Consider the following 25,993-nt stretch of genomic DNA (forward strand, 5'->3'; position numbering starts at 1 on the left):
GACCATCTAGTGATTTTTAGATAACACATTACCTAAACACTGCAAAGCAGTCATTTTTAATACTTATTAGTCTAACACTTTTTATTTGGTTGACCAAGCCGTGCCCCTAGAGAAGACAGCATTTAAGAAACAGTGTCATTTGACTTTATCTGTAAAATAATCAACTTGTCTTTCAAAGGTGCCAGCTATTGGCAAGTGCCAAGAATGATTTCATCCAACCAGTTTCTGAGATTTCAAGTTTACTTTCCTTTTCTGCTTCCTGATCATATACAAACTCAGATGTATTCCAAAGTATTGTCAAATATCTAGTATTAATAAAGTGGGAATAAAGCAAGAAATATTTTAGAAACTTGTTTATGAAAAGCTTATAACCTGGTTAAAAGTTGTCAATTTTGAACATGTACTTAAAGATTGTACTGAGCCTTTTAGCTGTGCAATCTGGTTTGCTTATAGCATAGATTTCCAAACCTGTGGTAAGCACTTTGAGAAGTGTGAGTTACTTATTAGTTACTTATTAGTTACTTATTAGTAAAACACCAGGACCAGCATATAGTGTAGTGTTTAAGTCTGAACTTAACCACTGTACTCCCAAATGGCGAACTGTGGTTCGAGTCCAGACCCAGTGGCTTAAAAATCACACTGGACATGTGCATGTATGTGTGTGTGCCCAAGATCCTGAGATCCTGAGAGGAGAATGGAAGGGAAGGGACTATGGCATGGTCATTCCTCACCCCCCCTCAAACCCCAAGATTATTTCTCACTTTCCTTCTCACTATCTCTGTCTCTCTGGCAAGCACATGTGCCCTAAGGCAAAAAAAAAAAAAAAAAAGACTCTTAAAAAGAAAGAGAGAAAAAATGTAAAAAAAAATAGAGAGAGAGAGAAAAAGTAAACTCAAAATGCGTACCTTAGCAAAAGTTAGTTGCATCTTTCTTTTTGTGATTCATTCAAATTTTTATTGAGCTGCTATGGCAATAAAACGGTGATTTTTTTTTTTTTTTGAGAGGTTTTCACTATAGGGCACATGCGCTCACCAGACAGAGAGAGATAGAAAGCGAGAAATCACCCCCCCAGGGGGGATGGTCACGCCGCAATCCCTTCTCCTCCATTCTCCTCTCAGGATCTTGGGCACGCACGCACACGCGCCCAGCGTGAGTTTTAAGCCACTGGGTCTGGGACGTGAACCACAATCGATTACGTGGGAGTCCAGTGCCATAGCCATTACGCTAACCGCTGGTTCCCATAAAAAGGTGATTAAAACATAGGGGGAAAAAGATGAGGCAAATGTACAAGTAATAGAAAGCAAAGTGTAAGATTCACTTATCCAGAGCAGACAAAGAGACACAGGGGAAAGAGATTGCTTCTAGCCTGGAAGGGGGCATGAATCAGGAAAGACTGAGATTAAAATAGACTTCAGTCTGGATTGTTGATGCTACCCAGTATGGACTATATTAGTCTCTCCTTTTCCTCTCTCCCCATCTTTGGGCTTAATTTACCAGTAGCACCCAGAAATGTTCAATGTGCTTCTTCAATACTTGCTTGCATTTTTGTTTTTATTTCATCTACAGAACTAGGTACTTTTGGTGTTTTGGGTGTTTTATCCTGTTATTTATTTATTTATTTATTTATTTTAATGATTCTTGACCTTTTGATCTTGCTGTTGATGTTTTTAAATCTTTTCAATCTGGTTTGATTTTTGAGCATTTTTGTAAGGAGTATCTCATATAGATGTAGGCACTGGAACTTTATTTTTGTTTTTCTCATCTTCAAAATCATTATCATCATCATCATCATTATCATTATCATCATCATGACAAGGAAGCTGTATCTTTCTGATAGAGGATGCCATGTATTATGAAGGTCTACCAAATATGTTTTTAAAAACAATAATTATTATTGTGATTCAAAGCCGTCATTCAATTTAGGGTTTTTAGAATTTATTTAAGATTTATTTTCATATATCCAATGACTTGGTATCCAACTCTGTGACCTAGTGTTATGGGAGCCAACCCCACTTGGCCAGCCATGAGGTTCAAGTTCTGGACCTAGTGGTCCGAGAATACATTAGGCACATGTATGTGCATGGTGCAAATCTCAACGTGATGGGGAAATACAAGAGAAGGGATCATAGAACGACCACATTCTTTTGGGAGATGCTTCCTGTCTCTCTGTCTCTTTCTGGCAAGCATTCATACCTTCTGGCAAAAAAAGAAAAATAAATGACTTCGGTATATAAACACTACAGACATTTCTCTTGTACTAGTCATATAATCATTCTGTCCTTTTTCAATAGTCAATAAAAATATTAATAAAATGTACAGTATTTAGTAATTACTTACTGTGTGTCACATATTATATTAAGAACTTTATATTCATTATTTCATGAAATCATTGAATCAGGTTCATGATATACGGTCTTTTATATTCTTTTCATTGCATAGTATAGATAGGAAAATTAAGGCCTAGAGAGCATAAGTAACTTTTTTCTTAAGCCAAAAGACTGGTAAATATCAAAGACAAAATATGAATCCCGATCTATTAGATACTGAGTTTGTTTGTTTGTTTGTTTTAGGTTTTCACCACAGGGTGAGTGCACTTGCCAGACAGAGACAGTGAGAGGGAAAGGGAGTAATCACAACCCAGGAGAAATGACCATATCACAATCCCTTCTCCTCCATTCTCCTCCTGGTGTTTTGGGCATGCGCGTATATGGGCCTGTAATGTTTTTTCTAGCCACCAGATCTAGGACTTAAACTGCAGTCAGCCATGTGGGAATCCAATGCCTTAAACACTAAGCCACCTGCTGATCCCTAGAAGTTATTTTCTTAACAATTAAGCTTTTTTAATATACTTGATTTTTAAAAAGGGAAAAAGCCAATAAGACATCAATAACATTTATTTATATTATGAATGCATACTAAAGAAGGAAATTTATATTATACAGATATAGATATATCACTTATGTAATTTTTTAAAATATTCAATTTGGCTACATCTGCTTTCTTTTTTCTAAAATAATGAGTGAAGCCAAATCACTCTACTAAAATAATGTATTATACAGAAATACCAATAAAATGAAGCCCATAGACATAAGTAATAATGAATGTAATTTAGGTCACAAACATATTAAAGAGTTAGTTCTTACTATTTTAATGGAGTGAGAAAGTTGCACCTTACCTATCACCAACAGGTTTATTTCTGAGGAAAAAAAAAATGCTTTCACCTTTTCTTTCAATTTAAAACTTGAGATTGAATAATAATATTGTTTCCTTATACTTTTCTAGTTTAATTGTTAGAATTAATCAAGCAGTCGGGAACCGGCAGTTAGCGTAATGGCTATGTTGCTGGACTCCCATGTAGCCAACCACAGTTCACGTCCCGGACCCAGTGGCTTAAAACTCACGCCAGGCGCGTGTGTGTGCATTCCCAAGATCCCGAGAGGAGAATGGAGGAGAAGGGATTGCAACGTGACCATCCCCCCTGGGGGGTGATTTCTCGCTTTCTGTCTCTCTGTCTCTGTCCGTCTGGCGAGCACACGTGCCCTATAGCGAAAACCTCTCCAAAAAAAAAAAAAAAAGAATTAATCAAGCAGTCATGGAAATGTTTTAAAAATCTCTTCAACTATGATTATATGATTTAAATTGTGTCGATCTCTCAAAAAAAAAGAAAGAAAAATACATAGCCAAGAAATAAAAAATGAGAATGAGAAAGAACATTCTGATATCTTTTCTGCCTTTGATATTGTGAGCGCTTTTAACTGAGCAGACTTTACCTACTATAGTGAATGATCAGAGATTTAAGTTAGGGATATTTGTGAGCTGTCTTTCTCAACAGAGATAATTTGTTTTTTATTTTTATTTTTATTTTTATTTTTTGGAGAGATTTTCACTGTAGGGCGCGTGCGCTCGCCAGACAGACAGAGAGAGACATAGAGACAGAAAGCGAGAAATCACCCCCAAGGGGGGATGGTCACGCCGCAATCCCTTCTCCTCCATTCTCCTCTGGGGATCTTGGGCACGCACGCACACGCGCCTGGCGTGAGTTTTAAGCCACCGAATCCGGGACACGAACCACGGTCGACTACGTGGGAGTCCAGCGACATAGCCATTACGCTAACTGCTGGTTCCCTCAACAGAGATAATTTGTTTACTTTAAATTATTGTTGCTTTACTGTTTCTCAAGCTATATGATACCTAAGAGCTTGTTTACTTATTTATCTTTGTTTTCCCTCTGCCACAGGTTGGGCTCTGTCAGCCTTGAATCTGCTGTCCCATATTCCACTGATGGAAGTACTGCAACAGCTGTAGAAGTTTGTCAGTGCCCTCCAGGGTATGCTGGCTCCTCTTGTGAAGTAAGTTTGCAAAAGCATATCCTCAAAGCTTTCTAAGGCCCTTCAATATAATTTTTAATAAACCATGCTGTAAAGAATTTATCGACTCAATCATGATACAACACAGATAGTGCCATTGTGTGGAAGGCTAGAAGCTACACAGGAAACTCAGTACGGCTCCTGGGCCAACCCAAACATGCCAGGCACAACCTAGCTATTTGGAAGCTGGGGAAAGAGAATGGCGACTCAGCAACACCCTCTCAATAATGCCTGTCTCTTTCTCTCTCTCTCTTCTCTGTGTCTTTGTCTCTCTCATAAGAAGGGGGGGAAAGTTAATTTTTCATCAATAATTGCACCAACAAGTGATAGTATATCACTTAAAGAAAAAAGTTGAGTATGTACCCCAAAGTCATGGCTGTCAAATAGAGTGCTAATCACCTAATGTCATCTTGAAAATATATTTCTAACTGAAGTATTACTATAACTGAAACTAATGTTTCCATAATTATTTGTTTCCTGTTTAATTGATTGCAGGCTTGATAACTGCAAAGTAGTATTTCAAAATATTTTGCCTTTTTCCATTTCAGTGGTTATCTAGAAAGAATTTAGCCTTATTTTAAGAAACTTTCTCTTGCTTTTTAAATTCTGTGTATCACTTTTCCTATACTTCATGTTGAAGAATAAACCCAAGTCACAATCACCTGAAGCATGCAATATTTAGAATGTCAAGAAACTAATAGATGAAAATAATTCCTTATTCTAGAAAATCCCCTACAGATCTTTGATTTGTTTAGCACTTGGAGTTTCAAATATTTCTTCTTGTCTTAATATTCTAGATTTGTAATCAGATTAATGTTTCTTACTTAATACTAATATGCCATTTTAAGGTCATAATTTTTCTTCACTTATATGTGTTTTCTTTTCGGTAGTTTGAAAATTGGTTTTACTTGAAACCTGGTCAAAAAATGTAAACACCATTTCCCTGATATAGGGCATGGCTTGCAGATAAAGAGGAGCAACTCTTTGAAATGGTGCCCTTAAGGAATCATTTGAGTATACCAAGATGTTCCACTTCAGAACACTATCCCATTATGCCATTTATAGAAATACTCTAGGCATTGCTTTGTCAGTTCTCTTGTAATTTAAAATAATGCATACTTCCAGAGACACACAGGGCTTAGAGTCATATTCATAAAAAAAAAAACTGTTTTCTTTAACTGGGCTCAGATCTGCCTATCTAGAAGTAAAACTAAATTTAATTCATTGAAGTACTTGCTTCTTTGAAATTCATGTAGAGAGGAGAAAATAATCATGGATATAAATTAGGCATGTCAACCCAAATTTGATTGTACATGTAAAATACATGCTGTATTTGATGAAACATATTTTTTATTAAGAGCCTTCCAGTTTTGATTTCAAATCACAGTACTCTGAACTTTTAAGTTCCTTTTTCAATTGGAATAATAAAAATCTTAATTCTATTCTTGCTTTAATGCTTATTCCCCTATCAGTTATTCTCAGTCTTTTTCATATTTTATAGAAGTTCTAAATGTCTATTGAATATAAAATTCTCTGTATATTAGAATTGTTTAATTAGCTCTGTGTTGGGCTCTTCCATTCCTTCTTCAAAAATATTTTTATAAATTCTGTGTATATTTGGCAACTTCTGAAAATTTATCTGTATGAATTATCAATAAGCATACAGCATAATGCCTGTCCTTAAAGAGCTAACAATCTGTTTAGGGAGGCAGAATAAATACATATGAAAAATTACATCACAGCACTGTATAATCAAGAGATCAGTAAGTGGTACAGAGCATAAGCGCCACAATCATTCAAGGTGGTGAAGTTATTCCAGGAGAGAGAGCTCACTTGTAAGATATTCTGGCGTGGAAAAACCTGAAATTAAATAATAAAACAATGGCAACTGATAGAAAGAAGCATGAAAGTATGAAAAAGAAAACAGAGAAGCAGAGGAAGGATTATGAAAGCTGCCTATACCTCTCATACAATACATGTTTGTTTAACAATATGTTGAAATCTACAGAAAATAATATAATTGAATGAGAAGATAATGAATTATGGAACTCTGGAGTTTCTCTGATTTCTTCATGTCTTCTACTTTCCAATTATTCCTTCCTTTCATTTATGTATTTATTTTTATTTAAAGCTTTCTACCCCTAGACTCACCATTAACTAGTTCTGTCTTTTCCTGATTTCATTTGCTTTTTTATTAAGTTTAGTTCGTAAGGTTAGTCACTCCAGCTTTGTTATCACTGAAATCCTGAATCCCTTAAAAGCTGAGTAAACTCCAAAGACCATTAATGTCTTAATTCTAGCTTGCTGTGAACCACCAGTGAAAAACAAATCAAATAACTCCATTATAGATATTATCTTTTATTTCACTTAGGAACACAATGTTGATTCAGAATCTTTTCTCTCACTTCTTATAAAGTGCTCCACAGTTAATCTCTCAAGTATTTTTTTACTTCCCTAATACTACCATAATTCATCTCACTTGACAAGTGAGACAGATGAGGAAGTAAAAGCAAAGTAGAGTGCCGTGAAGAGTTTTAGACCAAAGCTCAGTTTTTTTCTTCTATATGATGGAAACAATATTAACCACCTCCTAGAAATAATCATGCATTAATTTAGCTGATAACTATTTCCTTTATAAAGTTTCTTTCTTTGATGAGCAAGAAGGGCAAAGAAAGAGAAAAAGATAGAAAGACAACAATTCCAATGGGGTCCAAAAATTGTCACCTGTCCCCAGCTTCTGTCAGTCCCAGATCTTTGGCACCTACATGCTGGTATATTCAGGGTGGTCTCTAGACAAAAATCTGATCTTTCCCCTTTGGGTCAGCTTCACAGAACATCGTATTTTATTGCTATACCACTCTGTCCAGCCCCTTAACTAACAAGTATTCAATGAGGTAGTATTTCGAGACAGACAAAACCCTAGACAAGGAGTATAATATAATAAAGATTACAAATATGGTTCCTGTCCTCAAGGACATTATATTTAGGGATGGACTTGACAAAATGGCAGAAAGCAAATGTAAAGAAATGTGATAAATGCCATGAAAAAGTAAATAGGGTGAAACAAACAGACTGCCATGATAGAGTTACTAGGAGCAGGGGTACAAAGATTAGATAAGACAGTGGTTATATGAAGATTGGATGTCCTGGTTTATAAAGTTTATCAGGAAAGGTTTGCTGAGGCAATGAATGTACACTAGTATTACAGATTAAGAGAGGCAATTATATATGAAGAGCTGGTGGGAAAGTAGCACAGAGCTTGGAAGTGACGAGAATCTGCAACACAACAAGTATGGCCAAGCTTAGCAAGTGAGGAGAGAGTGCCAAGATGTGATTGGAGGAGCCAGGCCACTCAGAGCATTTTATGCATGGTAAGAACTGGAATTTCATTTTGAGTACTATGGAAAACCATTAGTAGACTTTAAACAGGGTAGTGTTTAAATCTGAGCTTACTCTCATCTGAGTTATCCTTTTTTAGAAAGTCATTATGTTTACAGTGGGAGGCATGAAATGTAAGAAGGAGAATGGTTAATATGCGATTGCAGTGGAACATAGCAATAATGATAGTTTATATTGGGAGGATGTCAGAGGATGGAGAGAGATACACATATTCTTTCTATATTTCAGTGGTAGAATCATTAGGACTTACTGACCTCCTGATAGATTGCATGCCAAGGGAGAGAAGAAAAAAGTTTAGGAATGAGTCATAGAGTACAATCTTGAACAATTGAATGATTGGATGTTATGCCATTTGCTGAGCTGGAATAGACCGAAAGAAGAAGTTGCTTTTTAAATTAATTCTATTTCAAACCCAGTATTTCTAAAGGGAACTGTTGATTCCATCCCTTGGGGCAGGAGAACAAAATGGAATGAGCATTTTACTTTAGAAATATTAGGTTAGAAAAAGCTGTGATGTGTAAATGTTAATATATAGTTGGAAAACACAGATCTTGAACTCAGTATTTTGGTCTGGTCTAGAGATACGTATTTGAAAGACATCATTAAACAATAGGATTGAATAAAATTGCCCAGAATGTAGTGTGACAAAACAGAAAAATCATCAAGCCCCACCCTGAGGAGCTCCTGACAATGACAAGTGGGGTCAAAGAATATCACACAGCAAAGAGGTAGGGAAGACATTTGAAAAGTGTCATATCATGGAAGTTGAGAGAAGAAGGTATCTAAGGGAGGAAGGAATCAAAACCAAAGGATGATGAGAGGTCAGATAAAATGCAATCATAGAAGTGTCCCCTGGATTTGGCTACCTGAAATTTGGTGACAAGGACAAGAACAGTTTTAACTAAGTGGTGGTAGCAAAAGACAGATTACAATGGAATGAAATGCAAAAGGAAATGAAGATGGGAAGACTTATTTTTTGTTTTTGGGGGGGAGAGGTTTTTGCTATAGGGCACGCGTGCTCACTAGAAGGACAGAGAGAGACAGAGAGATAGAAAGCCAGAAATCGCCCCTCATTAGGGATGGCCACACCACAATCCCTTCTCCTTCATTCTCCTGTCAGGATCTGGGGCACACACACACACACACACACACACACACACACACACACACGCCAGCCATGAGTTTAAGCCACTGGGGCTGGGACTCAAACCGCGGTTGACTCTGTGGGAGTCCAGTGACATAGCCATTATGCCAACTGCAGGTCCCAGAGGATGGGAAGACTTTGTGAAGTAGTTTTACTCTGAAAAGAAAAAAATGGGTAGGTGACGAGAAAATGTACATGTCGTTAAGAAAGTAATTTTGTCATTTTTGTTATTCGTTAGTTAAATTTTGATAGAGGCACTACATTCATGGGAATGACGCAGTAGAAAAGAAGCTATTACCAATGCAGCAGAAAGAGGGAATGTTGCAAAGATAACAAACTGGATCCATATTATAAGAGGAGTAATATTCCTTTTACCGGAGGAAGGCTCATCCATGCCCCATTCTTGTCATTCTGGAGAAGAATGTGGCAAAGATGCATGGAGACATAAGCTTATTCCTTTCAACTTGGTAGTAGAAAGATAACTTTTGGTAGTTTTAATTTTTTTCTGTGACCAAAAAAATAAAATACTTGACTGATATAGAAGTATAAGGAGTTGAGAAGTTTGAAGAAAGATGTCGTCTAAGTAGTACCTTTACAGAGGAGTAAAACAAAATACTTATTAAAGAAAATTCCATGAATATCTGCCCTGAAACCACTTAATCAATTCTCTTCTTATTCTCAACATCCTTAATTTGTACTCCCTTCTGGATATATGCTTTACCAATTCTTAAAAATATATGTGACAGAAGGAAATCACTTCTATAATGAATCTAGTGAGGCAAAATTTTAATAGGGAGAAATTATTGGAAAGAGAGAAAATCGACAGCTTTTCTCTGTACTGCTCAAATTAAGAGGAAAGTTGATTTTATTTTATTTTCAGATATGAGGTATCAGTATAACCTTTTTTTACACGTTTGTTATTGATGTTCAAATTTAAGAGTTCTCATATCCTGAGGCAGAAGAAACATTTCCAACAATACACAACACAATTCTCTATACTTTATTACTTCAGTGGCTTCTCTCTTGTATCCATTTTCAATGAGAAAGAAAGGGCCATTTCATGATACATGATGGTGCACTTAACCATCCAGAAATATAGTAAATAACCCACAAAATGCAATTATAACTTGAGGGGGATCATAAGCTTCTGGAGTGCAACAGTATTTGCCTCACATCTGGTTTATAGTAATCCACCAGGAAGGGAAACTTAATTAAGGGTGACAGGGAACTTAAGCAGGCATGGATACACAGGTAATCTAAGACCCAAATATCGTGTTTTAATCAGAATTTTTTTCTTTAATATAATAAAGTGTTTTGCATTAAATAAAAGAACAATGAATATAAGCAAAGTTATAGTAAAATAATGCCATAAGATGAATGATCAAGGAAATGTGTGTTAATAAATTATAAACTATTTTGTGTGCCTTTGAGAAGCATAATAGGATGGGAGAAATTTAGAATAAAGTATATAAATTATGTATATATAAAAATCAGCTGTGATCAAATGTGCTACCCTTCTTCCAAATGCAGCTGAAGATGTTCTGAAAGCAAAGGTTAAAAGCACTTAGAATGTGGGAAAAGGAGTGTATTCTAGAAAGTCAGAATTGCTGAGGAGACACTGGGTGCTCTCTTAGGCTAAGATTCTCTGAAGAGTCCTTTTATGTTGGCTGCTTTTTTCAGTACTTTTCCTTCAATTTTCCTGTCTGTGCTTTTTACTTTGAGACTGTCACATTTCAGTTCTTTATATCTTTGCTTTATTTTACCCTTTCAGAAGAGACACCAAGTTAATGCTTCCTCTAATCTCATACCTGCCAATAATGCGAAGGTCAGTACGAAGCCCAATGTCAGGAAGAACAGCTCTGCAGCAATGTTTCAATAATGGCAACACTTTGTGGAGCATGTTTTCTTCTAAAGTTATTATCAAGAAACCAAAAATAAAAATAATAAGTCTTTTAAATTCGCAAGACTAAAACATATCTTTCTTTCAGTCCTGCTGGCCTAGGCATAGACGAGTTAATGGCACTATTTTCGGTGGCATCTGTGAGCCATGTCAGTGCTTTGGTCATGCGGAATCCTGTGATGACGTCACTGGAGAATGCCTGGTAAGTGCTCTCTCCTTTGGGGATGCTGATTGACAAGGCTGAAGTCAGCTCAACAGACCCTGCAATTCAATTGCTACCTTTGGGACCTTAAACACTTAAAAAGTGCTTTGACCAAGATCTTTATATTGAACTGAGTTAAGAGCTGAGGATGCTCTTTCATATATGATCTTCCTTGCCAGTATTAGGGAGTATTTATTCATCCTAGTCCAAGAATTGAATTAGGATCAGTTACATTATTATAAAGTGTAACCAATGATTGGGATCCCTATCTATCATGAATGTGTATGATTTCCCTCTTTTCCATAAATCTACCAAAGGTAAACTATACTTCTAAAATAGGGAATGATTTGTATTCTCATAATATGAAAAGAATAAAATATAACCTTTGTAACAAACATACTTACTATTTTTATTAAAAATGAGAACATAATGCCCCTTTTTTTTTTTTTTTTTGAGAGAGGTTTTCACTATAGGGCGCATGCGCTCGCCAGACAGAGAGAGAGAGACATAGAGACAGAAAGCGAGAAATCACCCCCCAGGGGGGATGGTCATGCCACAATCCCTTCTCCTCCATTCTCCTCTCGGGATCTTGGAAATGCACACACATGCGCCCGGTGTGTGTTTTAAGCCACCAGGTCCAGGACGTGAACGGCAGTCGACTACGTGGGAGTCCAGTTACATAGCCATTACACTAACTGCTGGTTCCCAATGCCCTTTTAATTTAAAAAATCAGTGTTTAACTGAATACCAAGTGTCATATGTAGATTAGAAATATAAAATATATGTAATGCATATTCATCAGAGTTGCTTTCCCTTCTACAATTAACTCTATACTTTATGCAGAAAATAAGCTTTACAAGGTGCGAAGCACTTTTTATCCTGCTAAGAAGTCTTTGGACTGGAGAATTACGCTGAATAGACCATTCTGATTAACTCAAGGGCATGTTATTTTTATATTGTCTGACATGGTGGGAGGCTTGAAACATCACTTCTCATTTCATTAGTCTTGCAGAAACACAATTTGAAACAGTGCCAATTTAGGAGGATATCATACTCTCATTTCCCTGCAGAATTTAAGGCAGACTCCGTTATCTATAATTCGTAATGCTCTTTCTTCCTTTCTTTCTTCTTCTTCTTTTTTTTTTTAGCTCATTTTTCCTCCTTTTCTTCTATTTAAAAGCTTCTGTAGAAAATCCAAAATGAAGTTTGGGGCTCTTGTTTCAACATAATTTGGCATTTAGGTTTATTGATGATGCTCTTTCTGTTTTCTCTGTATAAGATTTTGTTTAATTGCATTGCAATGTAACACACGATAGCCTTAATTTGTGGATCAGTAGATTTTTCAAAAGACATTTTTATGAATAGAAAGACTATGTGATTTTCATTTTAATTATATCATAAGTCTTTTAAAATGTACCTTGGGAAAAATATCAAGTAACCCTTAAACACATTACTAAAATGCAGTAGGAGTTCAGCCCAGAACTGATATGCTTTTGCTTTACTTAGCCTAAAAAGATTTTTTTAAAGTATATCATGATACCAAAGTCATAATATTCCCTTAGTAATACTTGATGTTTAATTCATTAGAATAAAATCAACCCATGCTGCTGGCCCATTGATAATGTGATTTTTTTTTTTTTTTTTGAGAGGTTTTCGCTATAGGGCGCGTGCACTCGCCAGACAGACAGAGACATAGAGACAGAAAGCAAGAAATCACCCCTCGGGGGGATGGTCACGCCGCAATCCCTTCTCCTCCGTTCTCCTCCCAGGATCTTGGGCATGCACGCACATGAGCCCAGCGTGAGTTCTAAGCCACCAAGTCCAGGACGTGAACCGCGGTTGACTACAGGGGAGTCCAGCGACATAGCCATTACGCTAACTGCTGGTTCCCAATAATGTGATATTTCTAAGAATGGAAGCTATTTCTTTTTTTTTTTTTGAACAAACTAGTTTTAGTCAGCATAGTTTTAAAAGACAGAAAGAAAAACAGTGATATTTGAGAATTTCTACAAATGAAACCTGTTTTATTGATCCAGTTTCATGGACAAGGAAATAGTTTACTGTCAAATAATCGAGCAATCCTCAGGAACACAGTAAACAACTTGACAGAGACAGAATATGGTGCTCCCTGGATTTTACATTGTAGCTGGTAAATAGGTGATCATGGGCCAGCAGGTTGTATGGTGGTTAAAGGAACTGGACTCCCACGTGGTCGACTGTGGTTCGAGTCCCAGACCTGGCAGCTTGCTTTCTCACTCTCCCTCCCTTCTCTCTTCTCTCTCTCTCTGTCCCTCTCTGATCAAATTAAAAATAAATAGATAAATAATAAAAAGTTCAATAAAAATAGTCATAAAATAGGTGAACATGTAGGGTATTTCCTGAAGACTCTGAAAATAGCGTCCTTTCTCTGCAACGTAACTAAGTGCTGCTATCCGTTTTTGATTATATTGCTTTACAATGAAGGAAAATACTTGATTGTTGGACATTGTAAGCGTTCTTACTACTCAGCTGACCCCACATTTTAACTTCTTTTTTATTATGCATTTTTTTACTGCATTAAGTAGATAATTTGTGAAATTTACAGATAAACTGCTTTTTAACTTAGCTTGACTTTGAAATCAACTGAAATACCTTTTTGACATCAGAGCAAAATTCAGACCTTTGTAATGTGGGTCTATATAAAAAGGTCATTTTAGTTCAAAGGGCATTTGAAGACACTTGGGAAGAGTGCATGCTTGCTCTTACTATTCTTGTGATATGTGATGTGAACAAACATTTGAAAAGCACTTCTGTGGAAGGAATACCTGTAAAAATAACTAGCCCATCAGAGTTTAACTTTCATCTTTTCAACTTTTATTTACATTATATTGGTTGTCTGACGGTGTTTTACATTTTCAATGGCAAAAATTCTTAAGTTTTAAGATAATTTTTTAATTTCCATTTTAAGAAACATGGCATTAGGAACTGTAAGAAACCTCTACATGTTATTTCTCTTTTAAATCAATAGTTAAAGAAAAATGAGATCTCTGAGTAATAGAAGATTTTCAGTTGAGTTATACAAATACCGTTTTTAACCGAGTTAAGGCACAATCAGTTTTGTGATTCTATTTTCAAAACTCTAAGTCTTTGAAGATAACACTTTAATTATGTCAATATGACAATATACAATGAGTATTTCAAAGATATTTCTTTAGTAATAGCTAAGTTTAACTAAATTTGAAAATCAGAAAGAAGTAGTATGACGATCAAATCAAAGGACAAAGCTTTCTTTGAATGATCTATGTTTTGTATGTTGCATCTCATTATGCTCTGTTATTTAGACAGCCATTAATATTATAATGAAGTCAATCTTTTTTTTTTTTTGGAGAGATTTTCACTATAGGGGGCGTGCGCTCGCCAGACAGACAGAGAGAGACATAGAGACAGAAAGTGAGAAATCACCCCCCAGGGGGGATGGTTACGCCGCATTCCCTTCTCCTCCATTCTCCTCTCGGGATCTTGGGCACGCACGCACAGGCACCCGGCGTGAGTTTTAAGCCACCGGGTCCGGGACACGAACCGCGTTCAACTACGTGGGAGTCCAGCAACATAGCCATTACGCTAACTGCTGGTTCCCAATGAAGTCAATCTTTATGCTATATTTTACAAAGTTTTGCTAGATAAATTTGTGAAATGATTTAAACTAGCTTAAATAAACCTATTTCTAAGTTTTGTCACTTACTACAGAAATATATATTCACCTGTAGTTAATGAAACTGACTTGAAATTTCAAAACTTAAAAGCTTTATAAATCATTGACTTTAGCTCCTACTGTAAATGGGACATTCAGAGAGTTTAATGATTGGATTATAATTTAGATAACTTCCACTTAATAAATAAATTGACCTTCCCCATGAATTCTAATAAGCTATTGTTAACATATGTATACTTATTTCTTTGTTGTTTTTTTTAATTGGTAAAATCCATTTACTAAATGTAATTGAAATTGAACTTATTTTGTAATATATTGAAATGAATGATAATTCAGAACTTCATTAACTTAGTCTGACCATTCTAACAGTCATCTAAATCAATATACTATACTCTGTGTTTAAAGTTGTTTCCCCTCAATGTTTTCATAATACAGCATGAATTTTAGGGGTGCACCAAAACCATAGCAGAAGTTAATTTATGTATTAGCTATTTCCTTCACAAATTTGCTTATTGATTGTAAAAATAAAGAGTGTTTAGCCCTGAGTTCTTTCTGGTAACCCATATCAGAGAAGATTATAATTGCCTATTCTATTAAATTAAAAATGTATCTCAGTAATTATGAGTCCATGCTGTATAATATTTCAGAGTAGTTAGATATTCTTTTCTGTACCTGTGTAGGCTAGAGATGCGTACATGATACAAATAATTAGTAAAAAAGATTATTAAATTGTGCTATAAGAAGCTTGAGACAGTTTTACAGCTTGATTTACTGAATTGTTCACCTTTATCCAGGCCTTGGGAGTTTAATGAACACAGCCTGAATTGAGGAATATACTTTGATCAATATGAAGAAATCAGGACATTTTTTTTCCTTAATTTCAATTTTTGAAAAAGTTATGAATCGAAAGGATACTATTTGGCAGGAAATGCACTTTCAGTTTTCTTTTATAAATTGAGAGAAACTACTCTGTGCCATTTGGTTTTATTGTCTGTTGCTATATGTTTTAACTGTTTCAGTCTTGAATTATGAGTCAGCCAACTCCTTTTAGGTGTGATACAGTAGTGTATCATACTAACCATCAGAGTCCACTAAGGGCAAAATTAGTGTCTGGCTAAGAGAGCACAGTCCTGGAGGATTCATATGGTTAACCACAATTCTCATTAAATCAGCAGTTCTAAGCCCAACAACTGATTTTTACCTAGAATCAGCTACAATTTTCATTATATCTGTTATTAGGCCTCTATAACTACACACACATACACACACATACACACGTGTATTTCTTTAAAAGAAAAATTTGAAACTAAAAAAAAATGAGAAAATAAGATTTATATAATAAAAAAATTATAATGAATTTTAGTCATCTCTTTGTAAGCATGCATATGCTAAAATTAGCCTGTGGTTTATATGCTGGATATTAAATTAACTTTCAGTGCTAGTTCCCTGCTGTAAAATTGACCATTTAATGTGGAAAAATTATTCTTCTTAGTGGGGAACAGACTCATGATTTTGCAGACCTATATTTGGCAGCTCATTGTTGCTTGGGCCCAAAATAATAAATTCTGATATGAATTTCTTCCTCAGAACTGTAAAGATCACACAGGTGGTCCTTACTGCAATGAATGTCTTCCTGGATTCTATGGCGATCCTACCAAAGGAACAGCTGAAGACTGTCAGCCCTGTGCCTGCCCGCTCAACATCCCATCCAATAGGTGAGCAGCAGAATTGCCTCACTAAGAAGTTTGGCATTCAGTTCTGCAAGTGCCTTTTGATAGTAAATGTATCCTTTCTTTTTTCATACATAAATAATACATAGACGCAAACATTCCTAAGAACAGTAAGATGAATTTTTCCAAGTATAAAATATCTAAAATCATGACTATCCCTCAGAACCTTCATTATTTTAGCTCTATTTTTGCTAGTTTATTATCTAAGAGATAGAATGCAAAGGAAATTTCTAACCCAGTTCCAAGGAACAGACATCATTTATACAAACACATACAGGTACATGTGTGTACATACTTGCACATGGGCACATTTATACATCTTTATATATTAAGAAAAAGACCATCAATATAATCACTGCTCATTTGGGTCCTAGTCTCACTCTATTTGTAGATCTTGAACAAGTCAGAAACCTCTCAAAAGATAAAATAAAAGGATTGATCTAGCTGAACTTTAAGAATCTGTCCTATCCTTTACTTAGCGTATGATATATCATGTTTCTAATATGTGTGTGTGTGTGTGTGTGTGTGTGTGTGTGTGTAGTTTGAATGGTATATTATATTTTGTCATGTCATCTAGAAAGTCATGATGTGTTTCTGTATGTTTTTCAATGCAGCAGTGTGTCATGACTTTCCTGACAACCCAGTATAATAAATTATATGAATATCAAGCTATGAATAATTACTATCTTATTTTGCACAAATTATTTAGATTCTGAAAAAGTTTAATGTAAACTCTATACAATTTTCTTGCCATTGTTTCATTCACTTTCTAACTATATGCCTAAAGAATAAGTAGACAAAAAATAAACAAAAACTCGAAGACTTAGACTACCTCTTCCCATTACCTTTTAGGGAAACACTCTTGTCTTCATTCATATTCTCTCAGGGCAAGCATTTCTAAGTTCAAACCTCAAAACTACTTTTTTAAAAAATATTGAGCAAAATACAACAATTTTTACTAGTAAATAATTTTAAACATTGCAATTTTAAAGTAATTTCTTTATTTGGGAAGTCTATTCAAGGCAAGCTCGGTGCTTGAAAAAAGTTCGTATTATATTATGCATTTATCTGGGGCAAGCAGTTGGCTTGGTGATTAAGGTGCTAGACTCCCACATGGCCAAACACAGTTTGATCCCAGACCAGGAGGCTTGCTTTCTCTCTTTCTCTCTATTTCTGGTGAGTGCATGTGTGCTATAGAAAATTAAATAATAATAATAAATAAAAATGAATAAATAATTTCTTATGCATTGCCAGCTATTTTTAAATGCCATGACAATGCATGCAGAGTAGAAATTGTAAATGATCTTTAAATGAAATTTGTCAACTATAGTCTTATAATGTAAAAGTGTGATCAAATAGGTCATACCCAAGATGTAACTAATTAAAATGGTCTTTTTAAATTAGATGTAATGAATACTACAAGTTAAAGATTGAGAAAAATTCTCTCATTGACTTAAAAAGTCTTCACCGGAATTGTGCTTCAACTCGCTTGAAGTCCTTATCCTCCCAACAACTCTTCTCCCTCTGAGTTTTCTAATTTACTAATTGTTTGGAAAAGAATGAACTAATATTAAACAAAAGCCAATTATTATATTCTAGGCATAGAGTCAGGCACTATATTTGGTATTAGTTCACTTTTAAATATGACCCAATAAGGTGACTACAAATATCCCCAACTTATAGATGAAGAAATGAGGTCTCCAAGTGGAGAAATAATATTATGGGTTCAATTACAAAGCCAAAATTCCTTGGCTTAAGTGCTGGGTGCCCTACTTTTTAGCTGTGCAACTCTGGGCAAGTTACTTAAACTTCCTGTGCCTCAGTTTCCTCAATATTAGTTGTGATAATAGGACTGTTCCATAGGGTTTTTGTAAGAAATGCATAATTAAACTATGTAAAGAACCTAAAGCAGTGGTTAGACACAGTGAGTCCATAAAAGTATTGTGTATTGTCTGCTATAAAGTAACTTGCTCTGAGTCATAAAGTGTTAAAGTATCAGAGTAGGTTTTAAACTTCATGTGAAGTGCAGTCCTCTATAGCCTAAACTGAGGAATTAACACACACATACCCACACACACATGCACATTTTAAGTGATAACACTAAAAGCAATTAATTCATCTTCCAGGTAAGTCAAATTTCCTAGCATGACTTAGAAAAAGAGAAATTGGTTTAATGTGTATTAACTATCGAAACATTTCCAGAGCTTAGAGTATGAACCCAGATGGACACAAAACTAAAGATATTTTGACAACCCAGGGTGTCAGAGAAGAGGAAAATATCAAGAGTGAAATGTATTAGAAAATAATAAATATAGGAAATATAAGAGAACAGATTAAATAAATTTATTCACAGTTCATGGCGATTAAACCCTATGTTGGTCATCATATCAAAACTTGCTGTCTGGTGTATCTGTGAAGGGCACACTATGGAAAAACCTACTCATTACCTTTGGGTGAATGCCATTCTCATATCTGAAACTCACTGATCAAGACTTAGCTCTACTAAGGACAGTAGAGGGATTGCATCTGGCCACTCACTACTGCTGTATCTCCTCAGCCAAAATGGTATAGATGTTATTGGAGCTATTCAATACAGTAGAGCTTGTCATTTCATTGCATGCTGCAAATTCATTTTTAGAACTGAACAATTGATTAAATATATAGACCTTATGCATTTACCCTCAAGTCTGACCAACAGTACTATTAATGCTGTGGAGCCATTAGGAACAGAATTTTGCTTGGGCAAATTCATGATCCATTTTTGTCCCTAAATTTGCTGTTTTTTCTTCTTTGATAATGGACTCTAATTGAATTATTTCCTAATAGAATTAATGGGCTCTAATAGAATTATTCAAAAAGTATTAAAACACAATCCATCAGTGCCAAAGGAATTGGGGCCCCAGGGTCCAATGATGGTATTTCCTTAAATATGTGTATTCCAATTTGGTATAATTAAGATTATCTTGATTTTTCAAAACAATAGTAACAATACCAAGAATACCAGGTATTTAAAGATTATTAAAATTTCCAAACTACTTTTTATTTAAAGTAAAGAATTATTAAATTATTCAGTAATACTTTTATCTTTAGTAGTAGAATTGGGAATAAAGTAGTGACCTATTTTAAATTCCAGCTTTGTAATGTCTTTTTATAGGTAGAATGAGAACATGGTAATGAATGCTTAGTTTGTAAATCCTGTAAGTTTTGTGGTTTAAGTCTTTTAAATTGAAAACAATTTAGAAAATTATTATAATTTATTTATAAAATTGTGATGGGAAAATTTATTTAATCTTATCAACTGAAATCTTTGAAAAAAAAATCACTAAACAACAGGATACTTGGTGACCAGGAGAAACCATTCTTCATAAATTTTTTAAAAAATTACTGTTATGATCTGAGTTGCAAACTCTGAGATATAATTTTAATGCTTTCATATAATCCTGAAGACGGAATTTGAATTTTCATAGGTGATTTAGGAAAAAAAAAAGCTAAAGGTTGCTGCAACCTTCATTTGAAGTGTAAGGCTTAGTGCTAGTTTTGCCTTGGTGATTTATCTATTTAATCCCTGCTCATAAATCTTAAAGATCACAAGCATTTTGGCTCCAAATTTCTTAGATAATATTGCTAAATAAATCAAATGTGTAGGAAGATAGAGATAGATTGGTATAATTATTATGATGTATGAATACAGACAAGCATATAATATTTAAATTATACATATATATCAACTTCATCAACTATTTACAGTGTCCACAGTTTGCCTGGCCTTCTCATCTTGATGATGTATATTTTCTAGCTATAGATTATAACTAGGTCGTGAAATTTATCTATAGGGAGCAAATAAAAATGTAAATATTTCAAGGTTTTATATTCATTAATTTCTGACATCACATACTTGTAGGCTAAGACATGAAAGAGACACATGAATGTCTGCTCTTGAATATTTAGGATGTATTCAAATGTATTGAAATCATTATAGATTTTCATATCAGAGTTTCATAATATCAGAGTTCATGTGTGTGTGTGTTTCATTTTGTTTTTATTTTTGTTTTTGTTTTATTTGCACAAGGCTGGACAGAGTTCTTTTCTTTTTCCCTTTCTTTTTAATTGCCAGAAAGCACAAGTGGTGGCCAGAGACAGAAAAAGAGAGAAAACACTCTGCCTCTCTTCCCCTGCATGAGGTATTGTGGTGGCACAATCCCTTCTCCTCCATTTCTCTGTCTTGTAGGGATTTGGGGCACCTTGCACATATGCCCAGCATGCTTGTCAAGTGGCCGGGGACAAGATTAGAACTGCAGTCAGCCATGTGGAAACTGCTCCTTTAACTGCTAGACTATAGACCAGCCCAATAATTTCTATCTACTAATATCCTTGTGAATTCTACTACTTTGTGTGTATCCGGAATACTAAAACTTCAAAACTTTTAAAGAATGTCACACTTCTAGAGCTGACTCTTGGGCACTCAAGAAGTCATACTGACTTATTAAAATTAATACTCATGGGGCCAGTAGATGGCATAGCAGTCATGTTGCTGGATTCCCACATGGCTGACCGGAGTTTGTGTCCCAGACCCACTGGCTTGAAATGCATGCTAGGCGCATATGCGCATGTGCCCAAGGTTCCAGGAAAATGGAGGAGAATAGACGAGAAGAGATTGCAACAGAACTTTTCCCCTGGGAGGTGATTTCTCACTTTCCCTCTCATTGTCTCTGTCTGTGTCGCTCTCTCTTCGGTGAGAGCATGTGCCCTAAAGCAAAAACCTCTACCAAAAAAATTAATACTCGTAGTAGTTAAATATATTTCAAGTCAAAAGGTTGCTTTAAGAAAACATCTAACAACAAAATTCTTCAGAAATATGAGAGTGCTTTAAATATTTTAGAGCTTTTTTCTACATATTATTTTATGTCCACATAGATGATTACTAGTCCTGTATACCAGAGAGGAAAACAAAAATACATAGAAATTAAATGCTTTCATCCTGATCTTACAGCTTACTTGTGAAAAACCTATATTGAAACACATATATTCTGATTCACCTCTCTGTGCTTCTTCCAGTGGGGATATAGAAATGGAAACACAGAGATGTTGGACAGTAGCAAAAGAAAAAAGTAATAGAACTTAATATTAGACAAATTATGAATGTTCACTCTTTGGCAACAATTACATTAACCCAAATGTAAGGGATTAGAGTAGATGAGAAAATGCATATTTAATTATTAAATCAATAACCAAAAACCTTAAACATTAAACAAATCAACATACTTTAACTTGTTTAAAAATAAAAATTCAGCCACAATTTTCAGGTGTTATGAAACTGTAGCTATAATTTGTTATGTCACAATGTCTTCATTTTTTTACCAATATGAAAAGCTTTAATAGATCAATCATACTATCCCATTTTTCAAAATAGAAAACTGGTTCAAAGAAATATAGCATCCAAAGGCAGACTTAGGAAAAATAAACCAAATCTAATTACAAAATCCAATTGAGATTAAGTAAGATTTTACAGTATTTAAAGCTAATGAAAGAATTATGTGCTTGCTTAATAGTTCTCCTGAGAACAAGCAGAACAGAGTTCATTGAGCTGAAGAAGAAAAAACTAGCAGAGAAACTTCAACAATTCATGTAGCCCAACCAAACACAGGATATAATTGAGTTTTCCCTTCCTTCTCCTCTTTCAGTTTTCTGCCTCTTCAGTTATGCTTGGATAGTCTCATTAGCCATACCCTTCACGTCCTCACTGACATTTCATAATAACTCATTCCTTTTTGGTATTTCCTTCCCTACCCAAGTGTCCAAAGTAACAATATGTTAAAAACAAAATAAAAAAAACAAACAAAAACAAACAAACAAAAAAACAGACAAATGGGCAGCAGAGCTCCAGTTTCATCTCCAGGCCCCTGGCCAGCAAGGGACATTGAGTCATGGGCACCATTGCCCTCCACCTCAGCTTCAGCTCTCCCAAGCCCAGGACCCTCCCCTCTAGAAAGGAGATACTGCTCTTCAGACACCTGAATGGAATACTCCTCTTGAGACCACATTGCTACACACAACGGAAGAAAGACTTTGGCACACATCAGTCCACAGCAAAAGGGAAAAACATTTGCTCCTAATCAAAGAAATGTTCTCCTAAGAGGTATTCAAAAGTAAATACACCTCCCAGTGGCTAGAAGTAGAAGGGCCTCAGGTCTGAATAAACCAGGAAATATGTCTCCATCTTTTGGAAAAACAGAGGAAGTTACCAAAATGTCACAGAAAGAATTTAGAACATTCATGATAACAAAATTGTATGAGTTGGAACAGAAAAGAGAAAATGAACTACAGAAGATTAGGAAGTTCTTCCATGATATGAGAGAAGAAATGGACACTCTGAGAAAGAATCAGATGGAACTATTAAAGATGAAGTCTATAATACAGGAAATCAAAAATTCTCTTGAAACTATTAAAAGTTGATTAGACCATTGCTGAAGATTGAATCTCCAATGTAGAAGATAAAAACCTCTGACCTAGAGAAAAACCACCAAAAAGATAGAGAAAATAACAATAAAACACAAGGATAATATACAAGAAATACTAGATTCCTTTAGACGCCCAAACATCTGAATAACTGGCATCCCAGAAAATGAAGAAACTAATAAGGGCATGAAAAATCTATTCCATTAAATCCTGGAAGAAAATTTCCCAAGTCTGGAGAGGCACTCAAATATCCAGACCCAAGAATACAAAGGACCCCAAATAGAATCAAACCAAAAAGTTCTTCCCCAAGGCACATCCGAGCCAGATTGGCCAAGACCACAGATAAAGACAAGATACTAAAACTGGCAAGAGAGAAATGACAAGTGACTTAAAAAGGTCATCCTATCAGGCTAACACCAGACCTCTCAATGGAAACAATGCAAACAAGGAAAGAATAGGAAGACATATTAAAAATGTTAAGAGAGAAACAATATCAACCAGGATTAGTATATCCTGCAAGATTATCCTTCATATGGGAAAAAAATGACTAAAATCTTTTGAGACAAACAAAACCTGAAAGAATTTGCCAACATCAGACCAACTCTTCAAGAATCCCTGAAGAGAGTACTGTTCCAGGAAAACTAAAGCATGAACAGCCAGAAATAAAGAAATAAAAGGCAACCAAGACAATGGCCAACTTAAACGTTGGGACAAGTTTGGAAATATCAATAATAACATGGAATGTTAATGGATTAAATTCTTCCATCAAGAGATACATACTGGCTGAATGGATAAAAAACAGAAACCCTCTGTCTGTTGCCTACAGGAACCCCACCTCATGGATAAAGACATACATAGACTAAAAGTGAAGCATTGGAAAAAGGATTTCCATGCAAATGGGAAACAAAAAAGAGCTGGAGTCATGATTCTAATTTCTGAAAAAATAGGCTTTAAAACAAAAACTATTTGAAGAAACAAAGAAGGGCACTATATTGTAGTAAAAGGGTCAATCTATCAAGAAGATGTAACGCTTATAAATGTCTATGCACCTAACAGAGGAGAACCCAAATACATAAAGGAAAGACTGTTAGATCTAAAAGGAGAGATTTACTGCAACACGCTAATTGTTGAAGACCTCAACACCTTACCATGCCCTCTAGACAGGTCATCTAGACAAAAAAAAAAAAAAAAAGTAAAGAAATAAAGGATCTAAACGATGCCATAAATCAAATGGATTTAACAGACATCTATAGAACTTTCCACAAAAAATAACGAGATACACTTTTTTCTCACCCCCACATGGAACTTTTTTGAAGATTGACCACATGATAGGGCACAAAGCAAGCCTGTACAGATTCAAAGGCATAGAAACTATACCCAGCATCTTCTCTGACCATGATGGAATTATACTTAATTTTAATTTCAAGAGAAACCCTCGAAAATACACAAATAAGTGGAAACTAAATAACCTACTCCTAAATAACTTCACAACTACGGAAGAAATAAAGACTAAAATTAAAAGATTCATAGAAGTCAATGACAATGAGGACACGAGTTTCCCTAATCTACGAGACACTGCTAATGCAGTCATAAGAGGGAAGTTCATAGCAATTAGTGCACATAAGAAGAAGATGGAAAGAAGGCAAATGGATCACCTAACATCATGCCTCAGAGAATTGGAAAAGCAATAGCAAAAAAATCCAAAAAACTCCAGGAGAAAGAAAATAATAAAGATAGGAGCAGACATAAATGAAATAGAAAATAAATGAACTATACAGAAAATAAATGAAAGAAAAAACTGGTTTGTCAAAAAGATAAGCAAAGTTGATACACCTGTAGTGAGACTTATTAAGAAGAAGAAGAGAGACCGGAACCAGGTAAATCAAATCTGCAATGAAGCAGGCAATATAACAGACACAGTAGAATTACAAAACCTCATTAGAGGGTATTATGAACAACTACATGTCAAGAAACAAGAAAACCTGGATAAAGGACCAGCAGTTGGCATAATGGCTATGTCACTGGACTCTCATGTAGTCAACCATGGTTTGAGTCCAGATTAGGTGGCTTAAACTCACACCGGGTGCATGTGCATACGTGCCCAAGATCCCAAGATGAGAAGGGATTGCAGTGTGACTACCCACCACCACCCCCGGCGGTGTGATTTCTTGCTTTCTGTCTCTCTGTTTCTCTCTGTCTTTCTGGCGAGTGCATGTACCCTATAGCAAAATCTCTCAAAAAAAAAAAAAAAGAAAAAAAAAAGGAAAAAAGGAAACCTGGATGAGATGGACAAATTTCTGGACACATATAATCTACCAAAGTTTAACCAGAAAGATGTAGAAAGTCTGAATAGGCTCAGAACAAGCCAGGAGATTGAATTAGTAATAAATAATCTCCCAAAAAGGAAAAGCCCTGGTCCTGATGACTTCATTACTGAATTCTAAAAAAACTTTCAAACAAGAGTTAACCCCCATTCTGCTCAAGTTATTTCTAAAGATCCAAAAGGGTGAATCTCTCCCTAATCTATTCTATTAAGCCTCAATCACCCTTATCCTAAAAACAGACAAGGACAGGACAAGGAAAGAAAATTATAGACCAATATCTCTGATGAATATAGACACAAAGATTCTCATCAAGATACTAGCAAATAGTATCCAACCACTTATAAAAAAGATTATATATCACGATCAGGTAGGCTTTATTAGGCTTTATTACAGGAATGCAAGGTTGATTCAACATACACAAAACCATAAATGTAATACACCATATTTATAGAAAGAAAGATAAAAACCATATAATCATACAAATTGATGCAGAAAAAGCATTTGATAAGATATAACATCCCTTCGTGATCAAGACTCTCATCAATATTGGTATAGAAGGACCATTTCTCAACAGAATGAAAGCTATTTATGAAAAACCCGTAGCTAACATAATCCTGAATAGAGAAAAGTTGAAAGCTTTTCCACTAAAAACTGGTACAAGACAAGGATGCCCACTTTCTCCACTCCTTTTCAATATAGTACTAGAAGGCCTTGCCAACACAATCAGAAAAGAAAAGAAAAGAAAAGGCATTCAAATAGGAAAAGAAGAGGTGAAACTCT

The 25,993-nt window shown here is 35.2% G+C and overlaps 1 protein-coding gene across 1 annotated transcript in view; it reads left to right on the top strand.

Annotated features, from left to right (window-relative positions):
* Positions 1–25,993, top strand: part of LAMA2 (laminin subunit alpha 2) — a 509,250-nt gene that overhangs the window by 226,993 nt on the left and 256,264 nt on the right. The window contains exons 15-17 of the mRNA XM_027770245.1: positions 4,238–4,349; positions 10,899–11,012; positions 16,291–16,418. Coding sequence (XP_027626046.1) covers positions 4,238–4,349; positions 10,899–11,012; positions 16,291–16,418 — 354 coding nt within the window. The remainder of the gene's footprint in view (positions 1–4,237; positions 4,350–10,898; positions 11,013–16,290; positions 16,419–25,993) is intronic.

This window comes from Tupaia chinensis, unplaced genomic scaffold, assembly GCF_000334495.1.
Source record: "Tupaia chinensis unplaced genomic scaffold, TupChi_1.0 Scaffold000117_2, whole genome shotgun sequence".
NCBI classification, from domain to species: domain Eukaryota; kingdom Metazoa; phylum Chordata; class Mammalia; order Scandentia; family Tupaiidae; genus Tupaia; species Tupaia belangeri.